This window comes from Pan paniscus, chromosome 13 (genome assembly GCF_029289425.2).
Source record: "Pan paniscus chromosome 13, NHGRI_mPanPan1-v2.0_pri, whole genome shotgun sequence".
NCBI lineage: Eukaryota > Metazoa > Chordata > Mammalia > Primates > Hominidae > Pan > Pan paniscus.
The window spans coordinates 73,788,615-73,814,184 of NC_073262.2; the positions used below are offsets into that span (position 1 = coordinate 73,788,615).

Consider the following 25,570-nt stretch of genomic DNA (forward strand, 5'->3'; position numbering starts at 1 on the left):
TCCTGCCTCAGCCTCCCGAGTAGCTAGGATTACAGGCATGCACCACCATGCCTGGCTAATTTTTTTTTGTATTTTTAGTAGAGACGGGGTTTCTCCATGTTGAGGCTGGTCTTGAACTCCTGACCTCAGGTGACCCGCCCACCTCGGCCTCCCAAAGTGCTGGGATTACAGGCGTGAGCAACCGCGCCCGGCCTTTTAAGAATATTTTTGAAAGACTAGAATACCATCTTCGTAGTCTAATGTTAGCTTTCACTGACTCCACCTAAGAATTCAAAAATTTTCATTTTCCACCCACGATGGCCAAGAGAAGAAAATGACAGAGGAATACATCTTACAATTATTAGATGAATCAGAAAATATAAACACCAACAGTAGCATGTCTAGACTCTGAAGCTGATGGTGGTGATATTGACTATTCGTAAAATCTCACATAATCAGGTAACATAATGCTAGACGAATTTTCTCAAATTCAAGAATCAACGAATTGAACAATATATTTCTAAGGAAAAAAAGAAAACACAGTAAGGACTGCATCATATAATATTCTGCAACCATATTCTGGACCACCTCATTATGCTCAAAGGACACATCACAGTACTCTTTCATCTTTTATGTCTGTGAGCCAAAATTTACCTGATACAAAGAGATGTACAAGGTAATTCTTATTAAAATATCTAATAAAGTTGTTTTTCATAATACTTTTATTCCTGTGTCTATAAATTAGTAGTAAAATAACTTATAAATATAAAAATACAAAAAGGTCTATTTGACCCAAATGGTTAATGGTGATGCTTATTTCTGTTAAATACCAAGAGTTAGTCAAAACTTTGGAGATACAAACCGTAAGGCAAAAAATTGGTGAGACTGACTACAACAAATTTAGAGAGTTCAATGTGCTATGAATTCACACAACTCCAGTTCAACAGAGACCGTGAACAAAGTAAGAGACATATGACAAAGTGGGAGAAGTTACTTACGATGTATGAAGTCAACAAGAAATCAACATGTAGAATATACATGGAACATGAGAAAATCAGTTCAAAAAAGAAAGTAATACTAATATAAAAACAGACAAAGAATTAAAATAATGTCTAAGACTCCCAACAACCTAACAAGCATACAAAGAAATGCTCAAAATAGGCCGAGCGCGGTGGCTCACGCCTGTAATCCCAACACTTTGGGAGGCCGAGGTGGGTGGATCACCTGAGGTCAGGAGTTCGAGACCAGCTGGCCAGCATGGTAAAACCCCGTCTCTACTAAAAATACAAAAATTAGCCAGGCGTGGTGGTGAGCACCTGTAATCCCAGCTACTTGGGAGGCTGAGGCAGGAGAATCGCTTGAACCTGGGAGGCGGAGGTTGCAGTGAGCCAAGATCATGCAACTGCACTCCAGCCTGGGAGACAAAGTGAGACTCCCTCAAAAAAAAAAAAAAAAAAAAGAAGAAATGCTCAAAATAATTGATGGTACAAGTAAAACAAGAAGATATTTTATACTTAAATGAGGAATGTGGATGGTGTCAAGTGTTTCTGCGATATGGAAATACAGAAATACTCATGCACTCCGCTGAAAATGCAGATTAGTACAACTGTTCTGAATAGCAACCTTGTATTTATACAATTTCAGTCTATACATACCCTATGATCTAGCAATTGTACTCTTAGGAAAACATCCTAAATAAATGGTCACAAAGGTCCATAAGAGCCCAAGTACATGAAAACTCATCACAGTTTGAGGTAGACAATCTGGGTCTATCACTGAAAGGCTGAACACAGCAATACCTAACCTTTTTGGCACCCAGGATCAGTTTCATGGAAGACAATTTTTCCATGAAAAAAGAGGGAAGGTGGAGGTTGGGTGGGGAATAGTTTAGAGATGAAACTGTTCTACCTCATATCAGGCATTAGATTCTCATAAGGAGTGCACAACCTGGATCCCTCGCATGTGCACAGTTCACAATAGAGTTCATGCTCCTATGAGAATCTAACGCTGCCGAATCTAACAGGTGGAGCTCAGGCAGTAATGCTCACTCTCCTGCCGCTCACCTCCTGCTGTGTGGCCGGTTACTAACAGGACTGGTACTGGTCCTTGGCCCAGGGGTTGAGGACTCCTGGCCTAAAAGATATACACTATTAAAGTTTTATGCAGCAGTTAGAAACCGTGGATTAGATGTACAGATAGGACCATGGATAATAAGGGCAGGAAGGATAAGAAAGTACATAGTGGGAGACAGGCAGTACAATCTACCAAACTCCTTTTTATCCCTGAAACATATTATGCTGTATTATAATGCCCCTGAAATATGGTATACTACATTAAAAACGCATTTATGAACACTGATCTTATTCTACACATTATAAAAGCTACATTTGCTGTTAAGCACGTTATGTAGGAATCCTTTACATACTATTTTAGATCATTTAATAGAAAGAAAGACTGTCAAATAAAGATGAGAATTTTGCTCACTTTAGCTCCAACACTGCAACTGCCCGTACTTCCAGTGCTCCCACTTGCAACTCCAGTAAATCTAGCTTCCAATAACTCTTGCCTTCTTGGATCCAGACTATGAAGCTCATCCATTGCACCTATTAAGAAAAAATATATATATATGTACACATATATATGTGTGTATACTTTATACTTACACACACAAATATATACATGTGATTAGTTAAGATGTTAAAAATTTAGGAATGAATGCTACAAGCAGATGAAATTGAGAGACTTTATTTTTAAATGTACACATCAACTTATCAAAACATCCTACAATGGATTTCCAACACTTTTGGCTGCAACTCACAGAAGAAATATATTTTCCATCTAATTTAGTACACAGTTACGAACATTCATATATTTAAAAGTTTCACAGAATACCAAATCTTACTGCAATGCAGTAGTAAGAGTCCAGTACAACATCTATTTTCTAGCCTATCCTAGTCCACTTAAAAAAGAGTGACGTGACACTAGTAAATAGCAATTAAATTGATTTCATAAACCAACAATGGACCATGGGTCCATAGTTTAAAAAATACTACTCTCCTAATGTAATCTCCCTATTCTGAGCATACCTAGAATTGTAACTATGCGACATTACCACTTAATTATTTTGTTTATGTATATCTTATATAATTAACTACATTTTAAACGATAAAGAACTGTTTTATTATTGTCACAATCCTTAAGATTTTTTGTACGGTTGATAGTTTTAAGTTTCCATCAGGTAAATGAAACACAAACACATTTACCACACACACAGATGACTGAAGTAACACTTACTATTATTAAACCACCTTGAAAATTAAGGGGAAAAATTTAACACCCTGATGTTATTGTTATTATGCAGACTAAAGCACTCCAAATTCTAGATGAAGTTCAAACAAAAATTACTTTATCTATGTCTGCTAATTCTCTTCTAACAAAAACCCCAGAAGTGACATAAATGAATGGCTCTCAAAGGGAGCAGGTAAGGATATTACCAGAATCCAGAATGACTTGGGGAACATTTTTGAACTATACTAGCCCCTTCCACACATCCTGACATTCCTCTCCTAAAGGTTAACAACTACTCCTATAGATCTTATCTTTTGAAATTCCCTTTCTTACTTTTTATCCTCACCTGGACAGAGGACTAGATGGATGGTGGCCACTCTTTCACGCTTATTTGGATCCCTGTACCTGAAAATACAGCTTCCTCTGTCTACTTCTTCTAGCTCAAAAAAAGAGGTAAATCCCTCTAAAAAGCTAAAGCCTTTAACACTTGCTTTTGACCTCACTCCTTCTTGACATCCAAGAAATCTTGTATTCACAAGTACCCTACCTCTCTGGCATCTACTCACTCCTTGTCTCCTTCTGCCCTCACTTATGTCTTTTTAGAAGTCTACCTTAGCCTCAATTTTACTGTACTACCATTTAATTCTTCCCTTAAACTGGTTTATAACCATATCATCCTTAGTATCCTCAATGCTTCCATTTTTTCTCTTCCTATTACATCAGAAACTGTATATTATTCCTTTATTGAGAGGAAAAACCAAAGCAAAAACATAAACAGTTCTAGTTTTCATAATTCAGCCACACCTGTTCCCCCCACTACCTTCTTGTTCTCTCTTAACTGCAAATATTCCCCATGGCCTTCTGTTTTCTTTTCAGATCTCCTTTGGCTTCAAACATGATTCTCAAATCACACACCTATTATATGCCAGGTCTGCCAAGTCTTAAGCCTGGCACTGAAACTTACAATCTACTGAAGTTTTGCTTTATAAAAAACTATCAATCCTTCCCTGGCACAGGACTATTTTGAAAACATTAAATCACATTTTTAAAATAAGAATATGGTACTGGCATAAAGACAGACATATATATAGAGCAATGGGATAAAACAGGGAGACCAGAAAATAAACCCTCACGTGAAATGATTTTCAGTAAGAACACCAACACCATTCAGTGGAGAAAGATCAGTCTTTTCAACAAATGGTGCAGGGAAAACTGGATATCCACATGCAAATAAATTGAGTTGGATCCTTACTTTAACCATATAAAAAAAATTAACTCAAAATGGATCAAATGCCTGAATATAAGACCTAAAACTTTCTAACTCTTAGAAGAAAACATATGGATAAAGCTTCATGGCACTGAATTTAGCAATGGTTTCTTTGATCTAACACCAAAAGCACAGGCAACTAAAGAAAAAATAGGGCCAGGTGCAGTGGCTCATGCCTGAAATCCCAGCACTTTGGGAGGCCAAGGCCAGCAGATCACTTGAGGTCAGCAGTTCGAGACTAGCCTGGCCAACATCTCTACTAAACGTCTCTACTAAAAATACAAAAAAATTAGCCGAGCGTGGTGGTGTGTGCCTGTAATCTCAGCTACTCAGGAGGCTGAGGCAAGAGAATCACCTGAACCCAGGAGGCAAAGGCTGCAGTGAATCGAGGTCATACCACTGCACTCCAGCCTGGGCGACAGAGTGGGACTCCGTCAGAAAAAAAAAAAAAAGGAAGGAAGGAAAATAGGTAAGTTAGACTTCATCAAAATTAAAAACTTTTGTGCCTAAAAGGACACAATCAACAGAGTGAGACGGCAACCCACAGAATGGAAAAAATATCTGAAAAGTATATATCTGATAAAGGATTGATATCCAGAATATATAAAGAACTTCTACAACTCAATAACAAAAAAACCCAATTAAAAAATGGGCAAAAGACTGGAATACAAATTTTTCCAAAGAAGATATGCAAATGACCAATAAGCACATGAAAAGATGCTCAACATTAATCATGAGGGAAATGCAAATCAAAATCACGGTGAGATACCACTTCATACCCATTAGGATGGCTGTTATCAAAAACTAAAACCCCAAATATACAAGTGCTAGTGAGGATGTGGAGAAATTGGAATCCTTGTGCATCGCTGGTGGGAACATAAAATGGTGCGGCCACTGTGCAAAACAGTATAGCGGTTCCTCAAAAAATGAAACACTGAATTACCATATGATCCAGCAATTTCACTTCTGAGTATATAACCAATACAAGCGAAAGCAATGGCTCAAACAGGTATTTGTACAAACACATTTACAGCAGCATTATTCACATTAGCCTAAAGGTAGAAGCAATCCAAGTGGCCATCAACAGATGAATGGATAAACAAAATGTGGTATCTACATACAATGGAATATTATTCAGCCTGAAAAATGAAGAAAATATGGGTGCATGCTACAACACGGAGATCTCTGAAGATATGCTAAGTAAAATAAGCCAGTCACAAAAGATGGTTGCCAGGGGCTGGGGGTGTGGTGGAATGGGAAGTTAGTATTTAATGGGTACAGAGTTTCAGCTGAGAAAGACAGAAGATTTCTACAGATGAATAGTGGTGATGGTAGCACAGTATGAATGTACTTAATACCACTCAACTTTACATTTAAAAATAGTTAACATGGTAAATTTTATATTTTGCCACAATTTTAAAAAAAATAATTAGGTGTCGTGGCGCCTGCCTATAATCCCAGCACTTTGGGAGCCCAAGGCAAAGAGAATCACTTGAGTCCAGGAGTTCAAGATCAGCCTGAGCAACGTGGCAAAACCCTGTCTCTACAAAAAATACAAAAATTAGCTGGGTGTGGCAGTGAGCATCTGTAGTTCCAGCTACTAAGGAGCTGAGGTGGGAGGACTGCTTGAGCCCAGGAGGTCGAGGCTGCAGTGAGCCAAGATTGCACCACTGCACTCCACGCTGGGTGACACAGCGAGAACCTGTCTCAAATAATACTTACAAGTTCTCAATTCAATAAATTGGACTTCATCAAAAATTTAAAATGGTGCTAGTTCAAAAGAACATGGTTACAAAATGAAAAGGTAAACAACAGATTGGAAGAAAATATTTATAAAGCATATACGTGCTATATACTATGCCTACTCTTTGACTTGATAACTGGTTGATGGCACACTGAAATTTACCATGGAAGATGAGGGCATGGGGCCCTGCTTTGACCTAGATCAGTAAATAATAATATATTTTGTTTCCTATTGTTTTTCCCAGATATATAGCTTCCTCTAGGACCTCAACCCTCTTCATGAGGTCTTACAGGAAATTAGGCACCCAAGAACAAATGGGTTTCTAACCAAAAACTCTTAAAAGCACAATCTCTCCTTAATTCTTAACACCTTCTAATTACTTTTTGTTTTGTTTGTTTGTTTTTTGAGACGGAGTCTCACTTTGTCACCAGGCTGGAGTGTAGTGGTGCAATCTTGGCTCACTGCAACCTCCACCTCCTGGGTTCAAGCGATTCTCCTGCCTCAGACTCCTGAGTGGCTGGGACTACAGGTGCTCACCACCACGCCCAGCTAATTTTTGTATTTTTAGTGAAGACGGGGTTTCACCATGTTGGCCAGGATGCACCATGTTGGCCAGGATGGTCTCGATCTCTTGACCTCGTGAATTACACACCTCAGCCTCCCAAAGTGCTGGGATTACAGGCGTGAGCCACCGCACCCGGCCCTAATAAGATATTTTAAAGAGGCAATATACTCAAGAGCCCCTGGTGTAATTCCTGGCACATAATAGGTGCTTAGCAAATGTTAATCCTAAACAGTAGAGCCTTGCTACTTAAACTACAGTGCATGAGCCCAGCAGCAACTGTATCACCAAGATGCTTATAAGAAATGCAAAATCATGGGTTCCTCCACAAACCGACCACACCAGAATCTGCATCTTAACAAGATCCCCAGTAATTACTATATACATTCATGTTTCAGAAGTACTTCTGTAGAACACAGATCTGTAACTTTTTCTGTAAAGGGCCCAGTCACAAATATTTTAGTCTTTGCTGGCCAACAGGCAAAATCATATAGATACTTACATAACAAGACAGAAACAATTTTTTTTTTTTTTTTTGGAGACACTCTGTCGCCCAGGCTGGATACAGAAACAATTTCCAAAAACTTTTTATTGACAAAATCCAAGATACAATAATGAGTATAATATTTTATAATAGGCCAGGTGCAGTGGCTCACGTCTATAATCCCAGCACGTTGGGAGACTGAGGAGGGCGGATCACTTAAGGTCAGGAGTTCAAGACCAGCCTGGCCAACGTGGTGAAACCCCATCTCTACTAAAAATACAAAAATCAGCCAGGTGTGGTGGCGGATGCCTGTAATCCCAGCTACTTAGGAGGCTGAGGCACAAGAATCACTTGAACCCAGGAGGTAGAGGTTGCAGTGAGCCGAGATCACACCACTTCACTCCAGCCTGGGTGACATGAGAAGACCCTATATGAAAAAAAAAATAAATAAATAAACACACACACACACACACACACACACACACACATTCTTTTTTTAATAAAAGTTTGCTAATGAAAAGAATGAAATTCTTTTTGAGAAGATAGCACCTCACTTAATTGGGGTTTCCTATCATCAAAATCTATTACAAATACTCATCTGTTAAATTTTGTTTTGAGACGGAGTCTTGCTCTGTTGCCCAGCCTGGAGTGCAGTGGCACAATCTCGGCTCACTACAACCTCCACCGCCCAGGTTCAAGAGATTCTCCCACCTCAGCCTCCCAAGTAGCCGGGATTACAGGCACATGCCACCATGCCTGGCTAATTTTTGTAATTTTTTTTTTTAGTAGAAACAGGGTTTCACCGTGTTGGCCCAGCTGTTTTTGAACTCCTAATCTCAAGTGATCAGCCCACCTGTGCCTCCTAAAGTGCTGGGATTACAGGCATGAGCCACCACGCCTGGCCTCATCTGTTAATATTGATCTGCAGGCTAAACGCAGTGGCTCACGTCTGTAATCACAACACTTTGGGAGGCCAAGACAGGTGGATTGTTTGAGCCCAAGAGTCCGAGACCAGCCTGGGCAACATAGGGAGACCCTGTCTCTACAAAAATTAAAAAAATAAAACCTAAGGTGTGGTGGTATGCACCTATGGTCGCAGCTACTCAGGAGGCTGAGGTAGGAGAAGCGCTTGGGGCCAGGAGATACAGGCTTGCAGTGAGTCATGATTGTGCCACTGTACTCCAGCCTGGGCGCAGAATGACAGCGCTTTTGCTTAAAAACAAACAAACAAAAAAACATTGATCTGTAATGAGACTGCATGTATTTGTCTTTGAAAATGTCTTTTAACAGAAACAGATATTGCCAAATATTGATATTAACCCACAAGCATGATTTTAATTGAGCATATTCATTACTGGGAAGGCAGTTATCCATTGGTTCTTCATTTGATATTTGCCTTTCAGTATGTCATCACAGTGCAGATTAATTACTTCCAATTCAAGGTTAGGTAGAAAGTTTCTCCACTACAAAATTAAACAAATTTTTGAAATATGGAACTTTCTGTGCATTTGTGTCAACTTCTGAAAAATGCTGTGGGAACTATAGTTTGAGACTAGAAAATACGTCCACTCATATTTATGTGGGAATGACAATCTAACTTCTTTGACAGCTTGAGAAATATATAAAGCAGCCTGAAATTATTTGGGATTTGAATATCAGTTGCCACTGAAATGACTTTACCACATTCTTTCAAATACAGGCACTATTTTGCCTTGAAATCTTAGGTTAAATTCATTTTAAAAACATCACTCAATCTTCACAAAAAGCTAATTTCCAAAGCTAATTAGTATTTAATAGCAGTTGAGGGCAGTTCTCTTTATTAAAAAAATTTCAATCTCAGCCTTTAGCTCAAACAATTGTGAAAATATACTTTACCACTTCTAAGCCAGTCAGGATATTTGTCCTGTTTCTAACAAAAATTAATGCAGCTGATGCTAGTTAAGTCCAAAAGAGCAAACTGACTTCACAGTTGACAGTACTGATTCAGTAACACACATGGATAGATGGAAATATTTTCTGCAAAGTATCTGCCAATGAATAACCATAAACTATGAACTCCTCAGTTTTACAAGCTTTGTAAATTAGTCCAACTAAGCCTTTTGCTGCTCCGTATGTATTCTATCACCACCGCTTGCAGCACATCCTAGCAGATTCCACTTCAGATTGTACTTAGTGTTTTCTCAGCTTTGAAAATATTCTTGCCTGTAGTTGTTCTGCACAGACTATTCAGAGGCCAACTTTTCTGCCACTTCAAACTTGGAATTGACTCCTTGAATAAAGAACAACTGAATTGTATCAATAACATCTGCCGGCTCATCAAGAGCCGAGAAAAACCACTCCAAATCATTTGCCTTGTTTTTTAATTGACTAGTGATGTTGCTTCAAATGTCCTCAACTCTTAAATCAACTGTGCTTGCCAAAAAGCTAATAGCCTAAAACAAGTTTATTTTCTCTGGACATAATTTTTTTGACTGCTTCAATAAAATACAATTTAATTAACTCAACATCAGTAAATGGCTTTCCTTGCTTGGCAAACAAATAAGCCACTTGGAAACTTATTTTGGTGGCAGCCTCATTTTCATTTTTATGAAGAAATTATGCTGTGATGAGATATTCCATTTTTAAGTTTTGTAATTTTTCTATTGCTTTGCTGAGAGTTGGACATAGTGTAGTATATGATTAGTCTAGTTACTTTCATGTATACTGTATTCCTCTATTGCAGCTCTAGTGTCACTTCATAATAAGAGCAATGTTTTGCTATTAAATTCAATAACAAAATAACCCACACTCCAATGTGCCTTAAAAGCACGTCTATATTTTTCTCTTCTTTCCTTTTTTTGACATGATGGATACACAGTGGTAATAAATAAACAAATAAAATAAAAAATTGCAATCTGGTCACAGATGTGGCACTCAAAACACTGTCAAGCAATAATGGCAGCACTGAAATTTGTGGTACACCAAACAGTAGCTTGAAGTAATGAGAATGCCATATACAGTTTCTGTCAAAACTCCTCAGCTCTGCCATTATAAAGCAAAAGCAGCTGTGTTCCAATAAGACTTTATTTATAAATAGAAAATGAAATTCAAATTTCACATGTCACAAAGAATTATTTATTTTTTATTTCAACAGGTTTTGGGGGAACAGGTAGTGATTGGTTACATGAATAAGTTCTTTAGCGGTGATTTCTGAGATTTTGGTGCACCCATCACCTGAAAGAATTATTCTTTTTTGATGTTTTTAGCCATGTAAAAATAGGTAAGTTTACTTACTCCTGTTCTAGAAAACACACTTCAAAGATTTCAATCTTTTATGGACTCAAACTGTCATTTTTGACCCTTAACAAAAAATTCTGTCCTCAAGAGGGAAATTTTCTGGAAAAAAAGTAAATTCACTATAATCCATCAAATTCTTTATTACAATAAATGTTTATAATTTTGAAAAGGAAGAAATTACAAAAGCCACTATAAAGATCATACCATTCTTAAAGAATAGCCCATTTCAAAGCACAACCACCTGTCTTTTAATTATGCTACTCTTCTTACTATCCTGTTTCCCAAAATTTACAAATGTAAATCCAAAACATCACATAAAACATATAACAAGGAATGTCACTACCCAAATTAGAGATCAATCACATTCAATATGATGAAGAAAAATTTTAGGGAACATAAAGAACACAATCTGACCCATTAATTTGTCATGTTTCATTTTAATAAACATGTTTTCTCTCTCTCCCTGTGTCTTTAAACACACACACTCATAAACTCAATAAATGTTGATTACTGTAGAAGTATGGGCTCCCAAGGATCCAAAGATGATATATTAGAACATATTACTAGTTCTGGTTAGTCAACATCACTTTATATGATAGTTATATCACCTGTATTTATGACAAGGAATCATTTTTTCATTATATAATTTTTTAGTTGCCTTAAGTCTTAATCTTCCTTGACGACAGTCATAATAAAATCAAATGCCTAGAATGCAGGTTTTTAAAAGGTTAATACCAGTTACCAAAAAGGTGAAAAAGAGTTTTTTCACTAAGAGCTTTCTAATAGTAGATTCAATTGCTGCTGAGCCATGACCTTAGTTTTAAATTTAAAACTTCCTGAAGTCTAAAAATATTTTAATTCACTCGAGATTTTAACTGCTACTTTTCATATTACACTTGATAAGCCGATTTATACAGAACAGTTAAAGCTTTTCTTCTATTAATACTTTCCATATTATGCTAGATAAGGCAGAGGTTCCTTTTATTAAAAATAAACACTATGACAATGAAATTATTTCTCCAAGATAAAATATTCCACTTAAATAATTCCTTTTCATTAGTTTTTTTAATGCACTCGAAAGTATCGAAAGCAAAAGAATTCAAAAGTCTGGGCTGGGCACGGTGGCTCACGCCTGTAATCCCAGCACTTTGGGAGGCTGAGGTGAGTGGATCACCTGAGGTCAGGAGATCAAGACCAGCCTGGTAAACATGGTGAAACCCCAATTCTACTAAAAAATACAAAAATTAGCCAGGCGTGGTGGTGCACACCTGTGATCCCAGCGACTCAGGAGGCTGAGGCACGAGAATCACTTGAACCCGGGAGGCGGAGGTTGCAGTGAGCTGAGATCATGTCACTGCACTCCAGCCTGGCCAACAGAGTGAGACTCCCGTCTCAAAAAAAAGAAAAAGAAAAAAAAAATTCAAGAAGTCTATATTGTATAACACTGGAATTACTTCTGAATCTTGTCTTGAAACATCCATTTTAACATGGTTAATAAACAGAACATACCTATTTTCATTGACAATATTTTGTATCATATTTAGTTATAACTTTTGTTGGCTATACTATGTTGCATTATTTATTCCACAGTTTGATTCCCTACTTTAAAACCAAATATTCTAATTTTTTGGCAGTTAAATGAACATGTTAGTTAAATGAGCTATCACAAAACCAGCCCAATTTCTTTTTCTAACCCTTCCCTCACATGAATTCAATAAACCCATTTCCTACATTTTTTTCTAATGATTTCAAATATTAACATTTAGAACATTAATCCATTTAGAATTATATATAGATATATATATAATTTTTTTCCAAAGGAAAATGTCCCAATTTCTCACTAATTCAAACTTTTCCCACTAATTTAAAACACCTCTCTGGTTATCACATTCCATAAACATCGGTCTGTTTTGTACTTTATTCACTAAATAGTTTCACTAAACTATTTATCTGTTTCTGAGTCATATTATCTATCCATCTATCTACATATATAGATATATATGTACTGCACATACACACATAAACACAGACACACACTTCCCGAAGATTTCACCCAAATGTCTGACAACAGTAAGTATAGAAAGTCAGGTCCCTGAATCTAGGTATACATGTTCAATTATATAAGCCTGTGGTAGAGAAGACAGGTCTAATCTAGAATCATTCCAAGTCAGAGTAATGCTTCACCTAATCTTTTTAATATAATTGGTCTTTTTAAACACTTTTGTTGCAAGCCTTACAGCAAAGAATTCAAATACTCTGAGACCAAATAATTCATATAAGGAGATATGGCTTGCATCAGAGTTACTAAAGCATAGGGTTTCTGCTTCTCTATACTGCCATGACCTTAAAAAATGAAAATAATTTAAATTTCAATTTTATTCTTACTAATAAAAAAATCTGACAACTAATTTTTCTTTCATCAAAAACATATGTAGGTCGATAAGTTGTGTAAAGTTTGGTCAAGTTCTTTAATCTCTATTTTAGCTTCCTTATATAGAAAATGGATAATAAAAGTACATACCTTATAGAGTTGTTAAAGTAAAATAAGTTTATACGAAGTTTTGAACTAAATCTGTCACTTAGAAAGCATTCAATAAATGTGAACATATATGTATGCTAAAATATAAGTGCTCAATAAATATTAGCATATATAATGTAATAAGCCCCCTTCTAGCGTTCTTCCTGGGGTTAGAAGTTCCTGCTAAGTATAATAGGATTACATATACTTCCGTGCCTAATTTCTTTATGCTAATATAGTAGTAACACAACTAACCAAGTTCCTCTTCCTCTAGCCTCAAACTTGTGACAATCTGCTATTTTTAAAATCAATCTCTCACATTGTGTATATACATGTACATGTATATATATATACACATACATACAAATGTATATACACATACTCACATATAGATGTATTTTATACTAGACTGCATTTCTGTATTAACATATAGTCCTGATTTTAAAAATAGAGAAATTGAGACACTGAAAGGTTAAGTTATACTGCCTTTTGTTATAGTTTATATCCACTCAACTAAGCATCTCTGTCCCAAAAGAAGGGTCCAGAGGAAGAGTATGTGTGTGTGTGTGTATGTGTGTGTGCACGTGTCCATGTCAGAGACAGACAAAGACACAGAGAAAAACAGAGCATGTACTTGATCCTGCAGTAAGAAGGAATGTTCTCTAAGAAAACTCCAAAACAGGAATCTGGTAAAACTTGAGCTGGTAATTACCCTCTCCTCACTACCAGAAAGTAGACTGGTATCTTGTCTCTAACCTAAGTACTCAAGACTCTTTCTTGGTTTCATCCCTTTCCCTCATTACTAAGTAATAGGTGCTTCTTGAAATAAATACAAAAATATAAAAGTAAAAAGTCCCAATACTTCCTTGCCTCCTAAAATCCCACTCCTGAGAGGTAACCAATTGTTATGAACCTTAAAAAGGACAGTGATGATTTACTGCTCCACAGTACTCCTTGGCCTATTCTTCTATCCCAATAATACAGGGTGAAAGAAGGGCCACAGAACAGTTTTTCTTTCTTAAAGTCCCTTTACAGCAGGTAAGTAAATCCCTGACCAAAAAGGAGGCTGCAAGTACTTTTTGTAAGAAGTCCAAGTTGAATACGATCTACATATTAAAGCACAACTGAAAACAATGAATGAAAATCAACAAGGGGCCAGGAGTGGTGTCTCACATCTGTAATCCCAGCACTTTGAAGGCCAAGGCAGGCAGGTCCTTTGTGCCCAGGAGTTCGAGACCAGCCTGGGCAACCTGAAGAGACCCCATCTCTACAAAAAAATTTAAAAAATTATCCAGGCATGGTAGTCCGCACCTATAGTCCCAGGCTGAGGTGGGAAGATCACTTGAGCCCAGGAAGAAGAGGCTGTGGTAAGCTGTGAAATGCTGCCACCGCACTCCAGCCTGGGCTATAGATAGGTTACCAAATAACATAACATAACATAACATAACATAACATAACATAACATAACATGGGTAAAATTCTAAATATTCTAAATATTCATACAGTGATTTCAACCTATTATTTCATCAACATCTTCTTTACCATATCCTCGTAAGATTCCTAAAATGGATTTCTGTGGACATTTAACAATACAGCCAGCTGTAAGGTTAAGAACATGGGCTCTGTGGCCAGACTGCCTGAGTTCAAATCCCAGCTTTGCCACGTAGTGACCCGATTATTATAAAATCTTGGTAATAACGGCTGGGTACAGTGGATCATGCCTGTAATCCCAGCACTTTGGGAGGCTGAGGCGGGCAGATCACAAGGTCAGGGGTTCAAGACCAGCCTGGCCAACATGGTGAAACCCCCTCTCTACTAGAAATACAAAAATTAGCTGGGCGTGGTGGCACGTGCCTGTAGTCTCAGCTACTCAGGAGGCTGAGGCAGAATTGCTTGAACCCAGGAGGCGGAGGCTGCAGTGAGCCAAGATCGCACCACTGCACTCTAGCCTGGGCAACAGAGCAACTCTAATTCGGGGAAAAAAAAAATCTTGGTAATGACTATGTCCATCACAGGGTTGTTCACAGGCAGGACACAGCGTTAATTCATAAGGTGAGTTAAATGAGATAATACATGTTAAGGTTTTGGCAGGTTCCTGGACCATATAGCCTAAATGATGTTTACTTACTAAGTCCCAGAAAAATAAGCAACTTGCCCAAAAATACATGCAAAGTAAATCACGTGAGAAGAGAAAGCAACAGAAGGAACATATTAGCATTCCAATCTACTCACTTTCTACTCACCTAGCCTAAACCTTCAAATAAGGAACAAAAATAAATAAATTTTATCCACCAGATTTCCAATAAAACAGGCTAGCCTACGTAGGATAGGGCTCCTACCTGCTCTACATGTCCACGTAGACATGTTGAGTTATCCTGCTTGATGAAAACTAAAACAATCTTTAACCATCACTTCCAACTCTAACGTGCTATCAAGACTCCAGGGAATGCCAACTTTGGGATCCAGATATATAAATTAGCACATAATCCACATTAAGGTCATAATGGTCCTCTAGAAAGACATATTTCCAATGACCAAATCACCCCAAAATCAAAATTTTAAGATTCTAATAATAATTTCTTTCATCTGCAACCTTAACGGACACACCAACCTGTAAACTTAGATAGATACCTATATATCTTTGTATCTATATATATAGATAGATGCAGAGATCTATATATCTATAGAGAGAGAGAGATAGAGATATATAGATAGATACAGAAATATGTATATAACACAAGCTATGTAAATCAAATTTGAATGAAGGATGAAAAAGTACTATTTTTAACAGGTTAAATCACAGGAAGTTACAGACACTCAACCATTTTTAATCTATAAAATAGGTTCATATGGTTCAACCTAATACTCAATGACCAAAATGGCCTATGATATAATCAGATCCCCTAGTGTCCTCACAAATTACTGTAACTGCCATTTTTGGACAGTATTTAGTGATTCAAATAAATTGTGGGTCACATCATTCTCATACCTTTTTTGTATTACTCTAAAAGCTGCCAAAACAGAGTGGCAGATGCAAAGTTCTACAGTCATATGCCTGGTTGGCCTCAGATTAACACCACAGTTTTCCAGCAAACAGTCACTTAAAAATACTGACTTATACCAAGACTTCTTTCAATTATTATATTTCTGACTTCATATTTCTTCATATTTCTTCCCCAAGACAATTTATTTGCCTTATGAACAAAAGGATATTTTCCTAAAAAACTGTCAGGAAAGAAGCAATTTCACTTCTTTCCCTTTTTACCTGTAATCATGAACGCATGGTAAAGAAAAATGGAAAAATGCAAAAAATTAGAGCCAAAAAAATCCCACTCACAGGCCTACCACCCAAAGATAACCAATGTCAACAATGGCTTATTTTCTTCCAGTCTTTTTTTCCACATACTTTTTTTTTTTCCAACAATTGAGATTACATTTTATACAGTGGTAGCCCCTGGCATTCAAAGACGCTTTTACATTTACAATTATGAAAATGTGTAGAAAATCCTGAAAGTTCATCACATGATATATTTATCACTAGCTGACGTACTGCTAAATGAAAGATCTTACATAAAATCTCCATCCATCCAATTCTCAGTTTGGGTTTGTTTTTCTTTACCATTGTATTAGTCCGTTCTCACACTGCTATGAAGAAATACCTGAGACTGGGTAATTATAAAGAAAAGAGGTTTAATTGACTCACAGTTCTTCATGGCTGAGGAAGCCTCAGGAAACTTACAATCATGGCCAAAGGCACCTCTTCACAGAGCAGCAGAAGAATGAGTGCAAGCAGGAGAAATGCCAAACACTTACAAAACCATTACATCTTGTGAGAACTCACTATCGGGAGGAGACCCAGCATGTGGGAAAGTGCCCCCATGATCCAGTCACTTCCCACCGAGTCCCTACCAGGACACATGGAGATTATGGGAACTACAATTCAAGATGAGATTTGGATGGCGACACAGCTAAACCATATCAACAGTAGTCATATATCCAGAAACTCATAAAGTTACACTTACCCCCCCAACACGAGTTTCAGATAAATTATAAACTTATGTATTTGTATAAGTTCACTGCATATTAATGTTAGTACTCTAATAATACAGCGTAGTGGTATTTTAGTAAAAGTTTTTTAAGTTTCTTTACAAATAGCTGTTTTCTAAGATAATTAAAAGCCTAAAAGGGACACTTAAACTTTTGTGTTTAATACTGATGGCTGTTAGCCAGGTGCTATGGCTTCCGAGTTCAAGATCAGCTTGGGCCACATAGTAAGACCTCATCTCAACAAAACATCAAAAAATTAGCTGGGTGTGGTGATCCCAACTACTCAAGAGATTGAGGTGGGAGAATCCCTTGACCCCAGAGATCAAGGCTGCAGTGAGCTATGAACACGCCACTGCATTCCAGCCTAGAGAACAAAGTGAGACACTGTCTCAAAAAACATAACAAAACACTAAATCTAAATCTCAACTCCACCACACAGTTAACTCTCAGCAACGATTTCTTTATTTGTAAAATGAGAATAAATGTCTAACTTACTGGCTTGAAGATTAACACAACACTAAATATGGATTAAACTCCTCTTACAGATCTTATTTAAAAACCAAGGAACCATAACTTCTTGGAGCTCAATATGTAAAACTATATAATAATAAAAATAAAAGGGACACAAGCTGAGCTACTTTAGTCAAGTTGAAAATTAAACATTGTTACCTGTCAAGTACTATAGCTTCTGCCTTTTTGCCTAACAGTAGATTCCAGAGGGGAAACATGGAGACATGTTAGGCAGCCATCCAGGTTAAGAGAAAATAGGAGCCTAACTAGAACAGTGACAGATAAGAAAAGTATCTAGACAAAAAACAACAAGATTTGGTGACAGACTGAATTCAGGCGCAGGCTCATGTCTGTAATCCCAGCACTTTGGAAGGCTGAGGAGGGTGGATCACTTGAGGTCAGGAGTTCCAGACCAGCCTGGCCAACATGGGGAAACCCTGTCTCTACTAAAAATACAAAAATATTAGCCGGGCTTGGTGGCAGGTGCCTGTAATCCCAGCTATTCGGAAGGCTGAGGCACGAGAACCACCTGAATCCAGGAGGCAGAGGTTGCAGTGAGCTGAAACTCTACCAAGGCACTTCAGCCTGGGAGACAGAGTGAGACCCTGTCTAAAATAATATAAAATAAACTTTTTTAAAAAAAGAAAAGGGAATGGTTTCTTTCTGGCTTTAGACACTGATAGTTCATAGTGTCTAACTATGAACAATGATGAATACAGGTTGAGTATCCCTTATCCAAAATGCCCAGGAGCAACATGTTTCAGACTTCTGATTTTTTTTTTTTTAATATTTGAGTGTACATAATGAGGTATCTGGGGGATGGGACCCAAGTCTAAACATAACATTTATTTATGTTTCATATACATTGTGATGGTGTCAGGGTGTTGCCCAGGCTGGAGTGCAGTGGCATGATCGCAGCTAACTGCAGCCTCACCCTCCGGCTCAAGCAATCCTCCCACCTTCTCCCAAGTAGCTGAGGACTACAGAGATGTGCCACCATACCTGGCTGATTTTTTTTATCCATAAAATTCATTGTTATGTGCCCAGCCACAATCATTTCAAGTTTTTTTCTTCCTCAGCATGTAAACCTAAATGCCATGCAGCATAACAGTTCTCTGAATTTACCTGCTTAACAATTTGATTATAATATATAGGCAAGGTATGATTAATTCTATATGACACATAAAAATCAATCCCATATCTTTTTTAGTCACATTATATATATATTTCATCCTCTCAGATTGCTGTTCATGTACTTTAAAAACAATTATGGAATGGTCAGCTTCTCCTTTAGACTGGCATTTAGCAAATCAGAAATTCCCCTTACTGTTCCCCTCATTCTTGCAACATATTACCTTTGTAAGTAAGGATTAAATTATGTTAATTTCTTATTTAATTGTACTTGTGACACACTGCAAGAGAGAAAAGAAAGTATTATTAAAATATAGTTGGCTAACAACTTGACTAACGATTGGGCAAAGAATCTGAACAGACATTTCTCCAGAGATGATATATAAATGGCCAACAAATGAAAAGATGCTCACATCCAGCAATCCCATTTCTATATATCCAAAGAAACTGAAATCATTATGTTAAGGAGATATCTGCACTCCCATGTTCACTGCAGCACTATTCACAATAGCCAAGATACAGAATCAACCTAAATGTCCATCAACAGATGAATAGGAAAAAAAAAATGTGGTATATATACAATGTAATACTATTTGGCCTTTTTTTTTTTTTTTTTTTTTTGAGACAGGGTCTTGCTCTGTCGCCCAAGCTGGCGAGCAGTAGTGCCATCACAGCTCACACCTCAAGGGGTGCTTGAGGTGGAGCTCAAGCAATCCTTCCACCTAAGCCTCCCAAAGTGCTAGGATTACAGGCATGTGCCACTGAGCCGGACCTATTCAGCCTTAAAAAAGAAGGAAATCCTGTCATTTGAAACAACATGGATGAACTTAGAGGACAAAGTAAAATAAGCCAGGCACAGAAAGACAAATACCACATAATCTCACTTACATGTGGAATCTAAAAAATTTGAACTCACAAAAGCAGAAAGAATAGTGGTTACCAGGGGCTGGGAGAAATGAGGAAATGTTGGTCAAAGGACACAAAGTTTGAGTTAGACAGAAAAAATAAGTTTTTGAGATCCATCGCACAGCAGGGTGACTATAGTTAATAATGATATATGACATGTATTTCAAAATAGCTAAAAGAATAAATTTCAAATGTCTTGCTGGAAAAATTAAAGGAGGTGACCGATATGTTAATTAGCTTTGTTTAATCATTCCACATGTGTGTGTGTGTGTGTATATATATATATATATATAAAAACATGACACTGTACCCCATAAATGTATACAATTATGATTTGCCAATTAAAAATATTAATTGAGCTAGGCATCGTGTCTGGAGGCTGAGGTGGGAGGATCATTTGAGCTCAGGAGTTTGGGGCCAGCCTGGGCAATGTAACAAGATCCTATCTCTTAAAAAAGAAAAAGATGGCCAGGCACGGTGGTTCATGCCTATAATCCCAGCACTTTGGGAGGCCGAGGAGGGTGGATCACCTGAGGTCAGGAGTTCGAGACCATCCTGGCCAACATGGTAAAACCCCATCTCTACTAAAAATGTAAAAAATTAGCCGGGAGTGGTGGTGGGCACCTGTAATCCCAGCTACTCTAGAGGTTGAGGCAGGAGAATCGCTTGAACCCGGGAGGCAGAGGCTGCAGTGAGCTGAGGTCGCACCACTGCACTCCAACGTGGGCGACAAGAAAAAAAGAAAAAGATGCTCAACACCACTAATTATTAGCAAAATGTAAATAAAAAATACAATAAGATATCACCTCACACCTATTAGAATGGCTACCATCAAAAACACTGAAAAAAAGTGTTGTCAAGGATTGTGGAAAAATGGGAACCCTTGTGTACTGTCAGTAGGAATGTAAAATGGTACAGCTAGATAGAAAATAGAAAGCAGGATCTCAAAGACATTGCTGCACACCCACGTTCATAGCAGCACTACTCACGATACCCAAGAAGTGGAAGCAACCCATGTCCAATCAAAAGATGAATGGATAAACAAAATGTGGTACACACGTACTATGGAATATTATTCAGCCTTAAAAAGGAAGGAAACACTGAAACATGACACAATATGGATGAACCTTGAAGACATTATGTTGAGGGAAATAAGTCAGACACAAAATGACAAATACTATATGATTCCAGTTCTGTGAGGTATCTAGAGTAGTGAAACTTACAGAGATAGAAAGTAGAATAGTGGTTGCTGGGGCCTAGGGGCAGAGGGGAATTAGAAAGTTGTTTAATGGGTGTAAAGTTACAGTTTGACAAAATGAAAACATTCTGGAGATTAGCTGCACAATAACAGGAATACACTTAACACTACCGACTTAGAAATGGCTAAGAGGTAGCCAGGCAGGGTGGCAGCCTCCAGAGGCTGAGGCAAGTGAACCTGGGAGGCGGAGGTTGCACCACTGCACTCCAGCCTGGGTGACAGAGTGAGACGCTGTCTCAAAAAAGGACAGGACAAGACAGGACAGGAAAGGAAAAGAAAAGGCTAAGATGGTACATTTTATGTCGTGTGTTTTTTAACCACAACTACAATTTTGAAAAAAAATGGCTAAAATGTTTGCATATGTACAGAGCTAACAATTTTGGTCCCTGACTTTTCTTGATCTATGAAAAGTCAGAGAAACATCTGCTCTTTAACTTAAAACTTTCAACTACCTGGATAGCTGGGTAACTAGAAGGGTTGAACTTCCTCAAGGAAAGTTACTCTATACAAGGACGGGCAGCAGTGACTACCCTGTTAAATATTATAAGGTAAAAAAATCAAGACTACTTTGTGATTAGTAAAATCAATATGAAATTCAAATATCAGTGTCCATAGTAAGGTTTTAAAGAACACAGTCATCCCACTTGTTAGCATATTGTCTATGGCTGCACTTTACCACACAAACTTGTACAAGCACCTGTCGTAGTTGTGACAACTCTTTTAAAACAGTTTAGGCCAGGTGTGGTGGCTCACACTTGTAATCCCAGCACTTTGGGAAGCCAAGACTGGTGGATTGCTTGAGCTCAGGAATTCAAAAACAGTCTGAGTAACATGGTGAAACCCATCTCTACAAAAAATATAAAAATTAGCCAGGCAAGGTGAGAGGATTGCTTGAGGCTTGGAGGTCAAGGCTGCAATGAGCTGAGATCATGCCACTGTACTCCAGGCTGGGTGACAGAGTGAGACCCTGTCTCAAAAAAAAAAAATTTGCTGACTCATGCTCTATATCTTATCCCAAAATAAGGAATTAGATGCAGAGCAGAAATAAAATGAAGTAAATTCAAAAAAGAATATCAACAAATTAAAATGTTGATTCAATGAAGTGATTTTTTAAAAAATAAAAAGCCATAGCCTTTTCTGTGGCTTTTTATTTTATTTCTACCCCCAAGCCATCTACATATACACCCAGGCACATGCACATATGCCTTGTTTAATATCTTTAGTATCCGGAATAAGCCTCAGTTGTAAGATAAACTTTCAGCCAGGCGCAGCGGCTCACGTCTGTAATCCTAACACTTTGGGAGGCTAACGTGGGCGGATTGCCTGAGCTCAGGAGTTCGCGACCAACCTGGGCAACATGGTGAAACCCCGTCTCTACTAAAATACAAAAAATTAGCCGGGTGTGGCAGCGTGTGCCTGTAGTCCCAGCTACTCGGGAGGCTGAGGCAGGAGAAATGCTTGAACCCAGGAGGTGAAGGTTGCAGTGAGCTGAGATCGCGCCACTGCACTACAGCCTGGGTGACAGAGTGAGACTCTGTCTCAAAAAAAAAAAAATAAAATAAATAAATAAAAAATAAAAAATAAAACTTTCATTAGTTATTAAGCTCTTTGAGCACTCTTAATAAACAGGATTTATACTATTCAGTTATACAGCTTTGTCTTCTCAAATAACTGGACTGAAAGTTATTTTTACTTCATACAAATTTAGAAAAGGCATCCTATAAAAGTTAAATTATACAATAAAATTATTGAGAACTAATGATAAAAAGTTTGCATCACTTTTATCACTTTCTTAAAAGCAAGCTCAAGGGGGTAGAGATAGGGGTTGTAATTTATCGTGTGAGCTTTCAAAGATAACTAAAATGTTTGCTTATATCAAGAAGTTTTAGACAGTGTTCTAACTGGCCATGTACACATTTGTTTTAGCCAGTTAACTTATTAACATAAAATTTAAGGAAGAATAGAATTTGCTAAATACTAATATACTTAAAACGACATATTTAATATATTTATTTTGGCTTTATAATAGCAAATAGAGAGTAGAGAACTACTATAAATTGGTCCTAGCAAAGAGGCTCCCATACCAAGGTATACTTATCTAAAAAATACTGCAAACCTTCAAATTTCAGATGGCAGCATTTGGAGGACAGTATGAAATAACGTAATCCCTCTTAAAAATCCCAATCATTTTTTTCTCAAGCTAGAGAAGAAAATTAGTCCAAAGAAATTTAAGTAATCTTAACATAAAAACTATCACACTCCTTGTAGTTTGTAAATACTATAGTAAGCCTTGGCAGTAATGAGCAGGAGTAACAAGCCCAAGATGAGATTTAAGACTGTTTTAATTTTTAAAACAAGTCACAAATAGCAACAGTAATAAACACGTGGAAAACTGCTTAATCTCTTGGTAATCAAATAGATGTAGTAAGTAAAATAACATGTAATACCACCCCTACTTAACAAGCCAAACACTTCCTAAAAATACTATGAGAGCAGCAATGTTTCCATTAAACTGGTTCATATGTATGTTGCTAGTGGCACTCTAAAGTTACAACTCGTACAATACAGTAACATCCACAAAGACATTCATATTTTTTGACTAAACAATCAATAAATTGAAACTAACTACATACATAAGATGAAATTTTCCAAAGGCATAAAGGGTGTTATACTGTATGAGCAACTCTAAAAGTCTGTTTCGAAAGCTAAAACATTTTTTATATTAAACTACTGCTCAAAGGGTTATAATTTAAAAGAAGCAAAGTGACTAAGACGTGTATCACATTTTTACTTACAGGACAAAGAATTGAGTACAGAGCTGAGAAAATACCCAGCATTAAAGGAATAGAATATATATATATACACACACACATATTATATATAATGTTATTTCACGAAGAGCTGTCTTTTAAAAATATATTGTAATGCTCTGACGATTTTATTTGAATCCAAACTTAACTTACATTGGCACTAGCCAGTTGCCAAAAAAACTTTTAAAATAACAGTAATCTGGCTGGGCATGGTGGCTCACGCCTGTAATCCCAGCACTTTGGGAGGCAGGGGCGGGCAGATCTCCAGAGGTCAGGGGTTTGAGACCAGCCTGGACGACAAGGCGAAACCCTGTCTTTACTAAAGATTCAAAAATTAGCTGGGCATGGTGGCACACGAGTCCCAGCTAACTCGGGAGGCTGAGGCAGGAGAATCGCTTGAATCTGGGAGGCAGAGGTTGCAGTGAACCGAGATCCCACCACTGCACTCCAGCCTGGGCAACAGAGTGAGACTCTGTCTCAAAAACAAACAAACAAACAACAACAACAACAACAAAACCGGTTATCTTCAAGGCATCAAAGGCAAAAATAGTTCTGCTTCCAATTAAACCTACAATTCCAGATGGCTAACTGCTCCACAAGTTGGTCCTATTCAAACCCTGTATATAACCCAGTGGTCCCCAACCTTTTTGGCACCAGTGGCCAGTTTCATGGAAGACAATTTTTCCATGGACCAGGGGTGGGGTGGGGTGGGGTGGGGTGGAGTGGAGATGGTTTCAGATGAAACTGTTACACCTCAAATCATCAGGCATTAGTTAGATTCTCATAAGGAGCAAGCGACCTAGATCCCTCGCATGTGCAGTTCACAACAGGGTCCACGCTCCTCTGAGAATCTAATGCCACGGATGATCTCACAGGAGGTGGAGCTCAGGCGGGAATGCTCACTGGCCTGCTGCTCACCTCCCGCTGTGTGGCTCATTCCTCACAGGATAGCGACCAGTACAGGTATGCAGCCCTGGTGTTGTGGACCCGATATAACCAATTGATAATTTAAACAAAAGGAAGATAAAGAGAGTGAGAGAAGAAGAGCGTGGTTAAGAGGAGAAAAAGATTCAGATTCACCCAAAATTTCAAAGCCAATTAAAGAATTAAAAATAAAAGCAAACAAGGACTTTCTCCTTCCAGTAATGGTGATCAGGTCATCAAACCAATCTTCTGGCTGAAGAAACTTGAAAAGTTGAACTAAGTTTAAAAAAAGAAAACTCTACTTCTAGAGATCAGGCAGTAAAGAAATGGGGCCAGAATTCACTAAGTTCCCAGAAGTGAGTCTGGTATACCAGGTTTCTTCTCCCCTACAGGCATCTGCTGATTTAAGTAGTGACTGTGAGGCTGGAAAGCTAAGCAAACCATCTGAAAGCCTCACTGGGTTAGCCAGACAAAAATGAGACCCTGAGCCTCCCCCAAACTCTGGGTTGGGATCTCAACCTCAGAGCAAAAGAATTACAATTAAAGCCCAGATTCAAATAATCTCAATCCTTAAAAGTGAATTAAGAAAAGCAGATTTATAGGGCCCTTATGTTTCTGTCAAAATTAAATGTAAATTTTATGGCATGGAAGACTACCATTATTCTAGGCCTCAAATTATTTCTACAGTTTTTCACATCAAATGTCTCATACACAATAAAAATTAACCAGAAATCCAAGAAAATAACGCAAATAAAATGCAAATGAAACATGGAACAAGACCCAAAGGGATCTAGATAATTAAGTTATCAGACACAGACTCTCGAATAAGTATGCTGAGTAGTTAACACTGAGAACTTTAGCAGAAA

At 37.7% G+C, this 25,570-nt stretch overlaps 2 protein-coding genes across 7 annotated transcripts in view; both read right to left on the reverse strand.

Moving 5' to 3' along the window:
* The window catches only part of TLK1 (tousled like kinase 1), a 170,824-nt gene that overhangs the window by 125,491 nt on the left and 19,763 nt on the right, over positions 1–25,570 (reverse strand). For 3 of the 6 annotated variants that reach the window (XM_003824277.4, XM_055108749.2, XM_055108750.1), the window contains one exon: positions 2,464–2,582. The exons of 2 other annotated variants lie outside the window; for them this stretch is intronic. In XM_003824277.4, the coding sequence (XP_003824325.1) occupies positions 2,464–2,582 (119 nt within the window). Of the gene's footprint in view, positions 1–2,463; positions 2,583–25,570 lie in introns of those variants that run through there. One more of the 6 variants, XM_034954479.3, reaches the window with a different exon arrangement.
* On the reverse strand, positions 6,424–8,701 carry LOC129397281 (uncharacterized). The gene has a single exon (XM_055108751.1). The coding sequence runs from the start codon at positions 8,696–8,698 to the stop codon at positions 8,201–8,203; it is 498 nt and encodes a 165-aa protein (XP_054964726.1). The 5' UTR covers positions 8,699–8,701; the 3' UTR covers positions 6,424–8,200.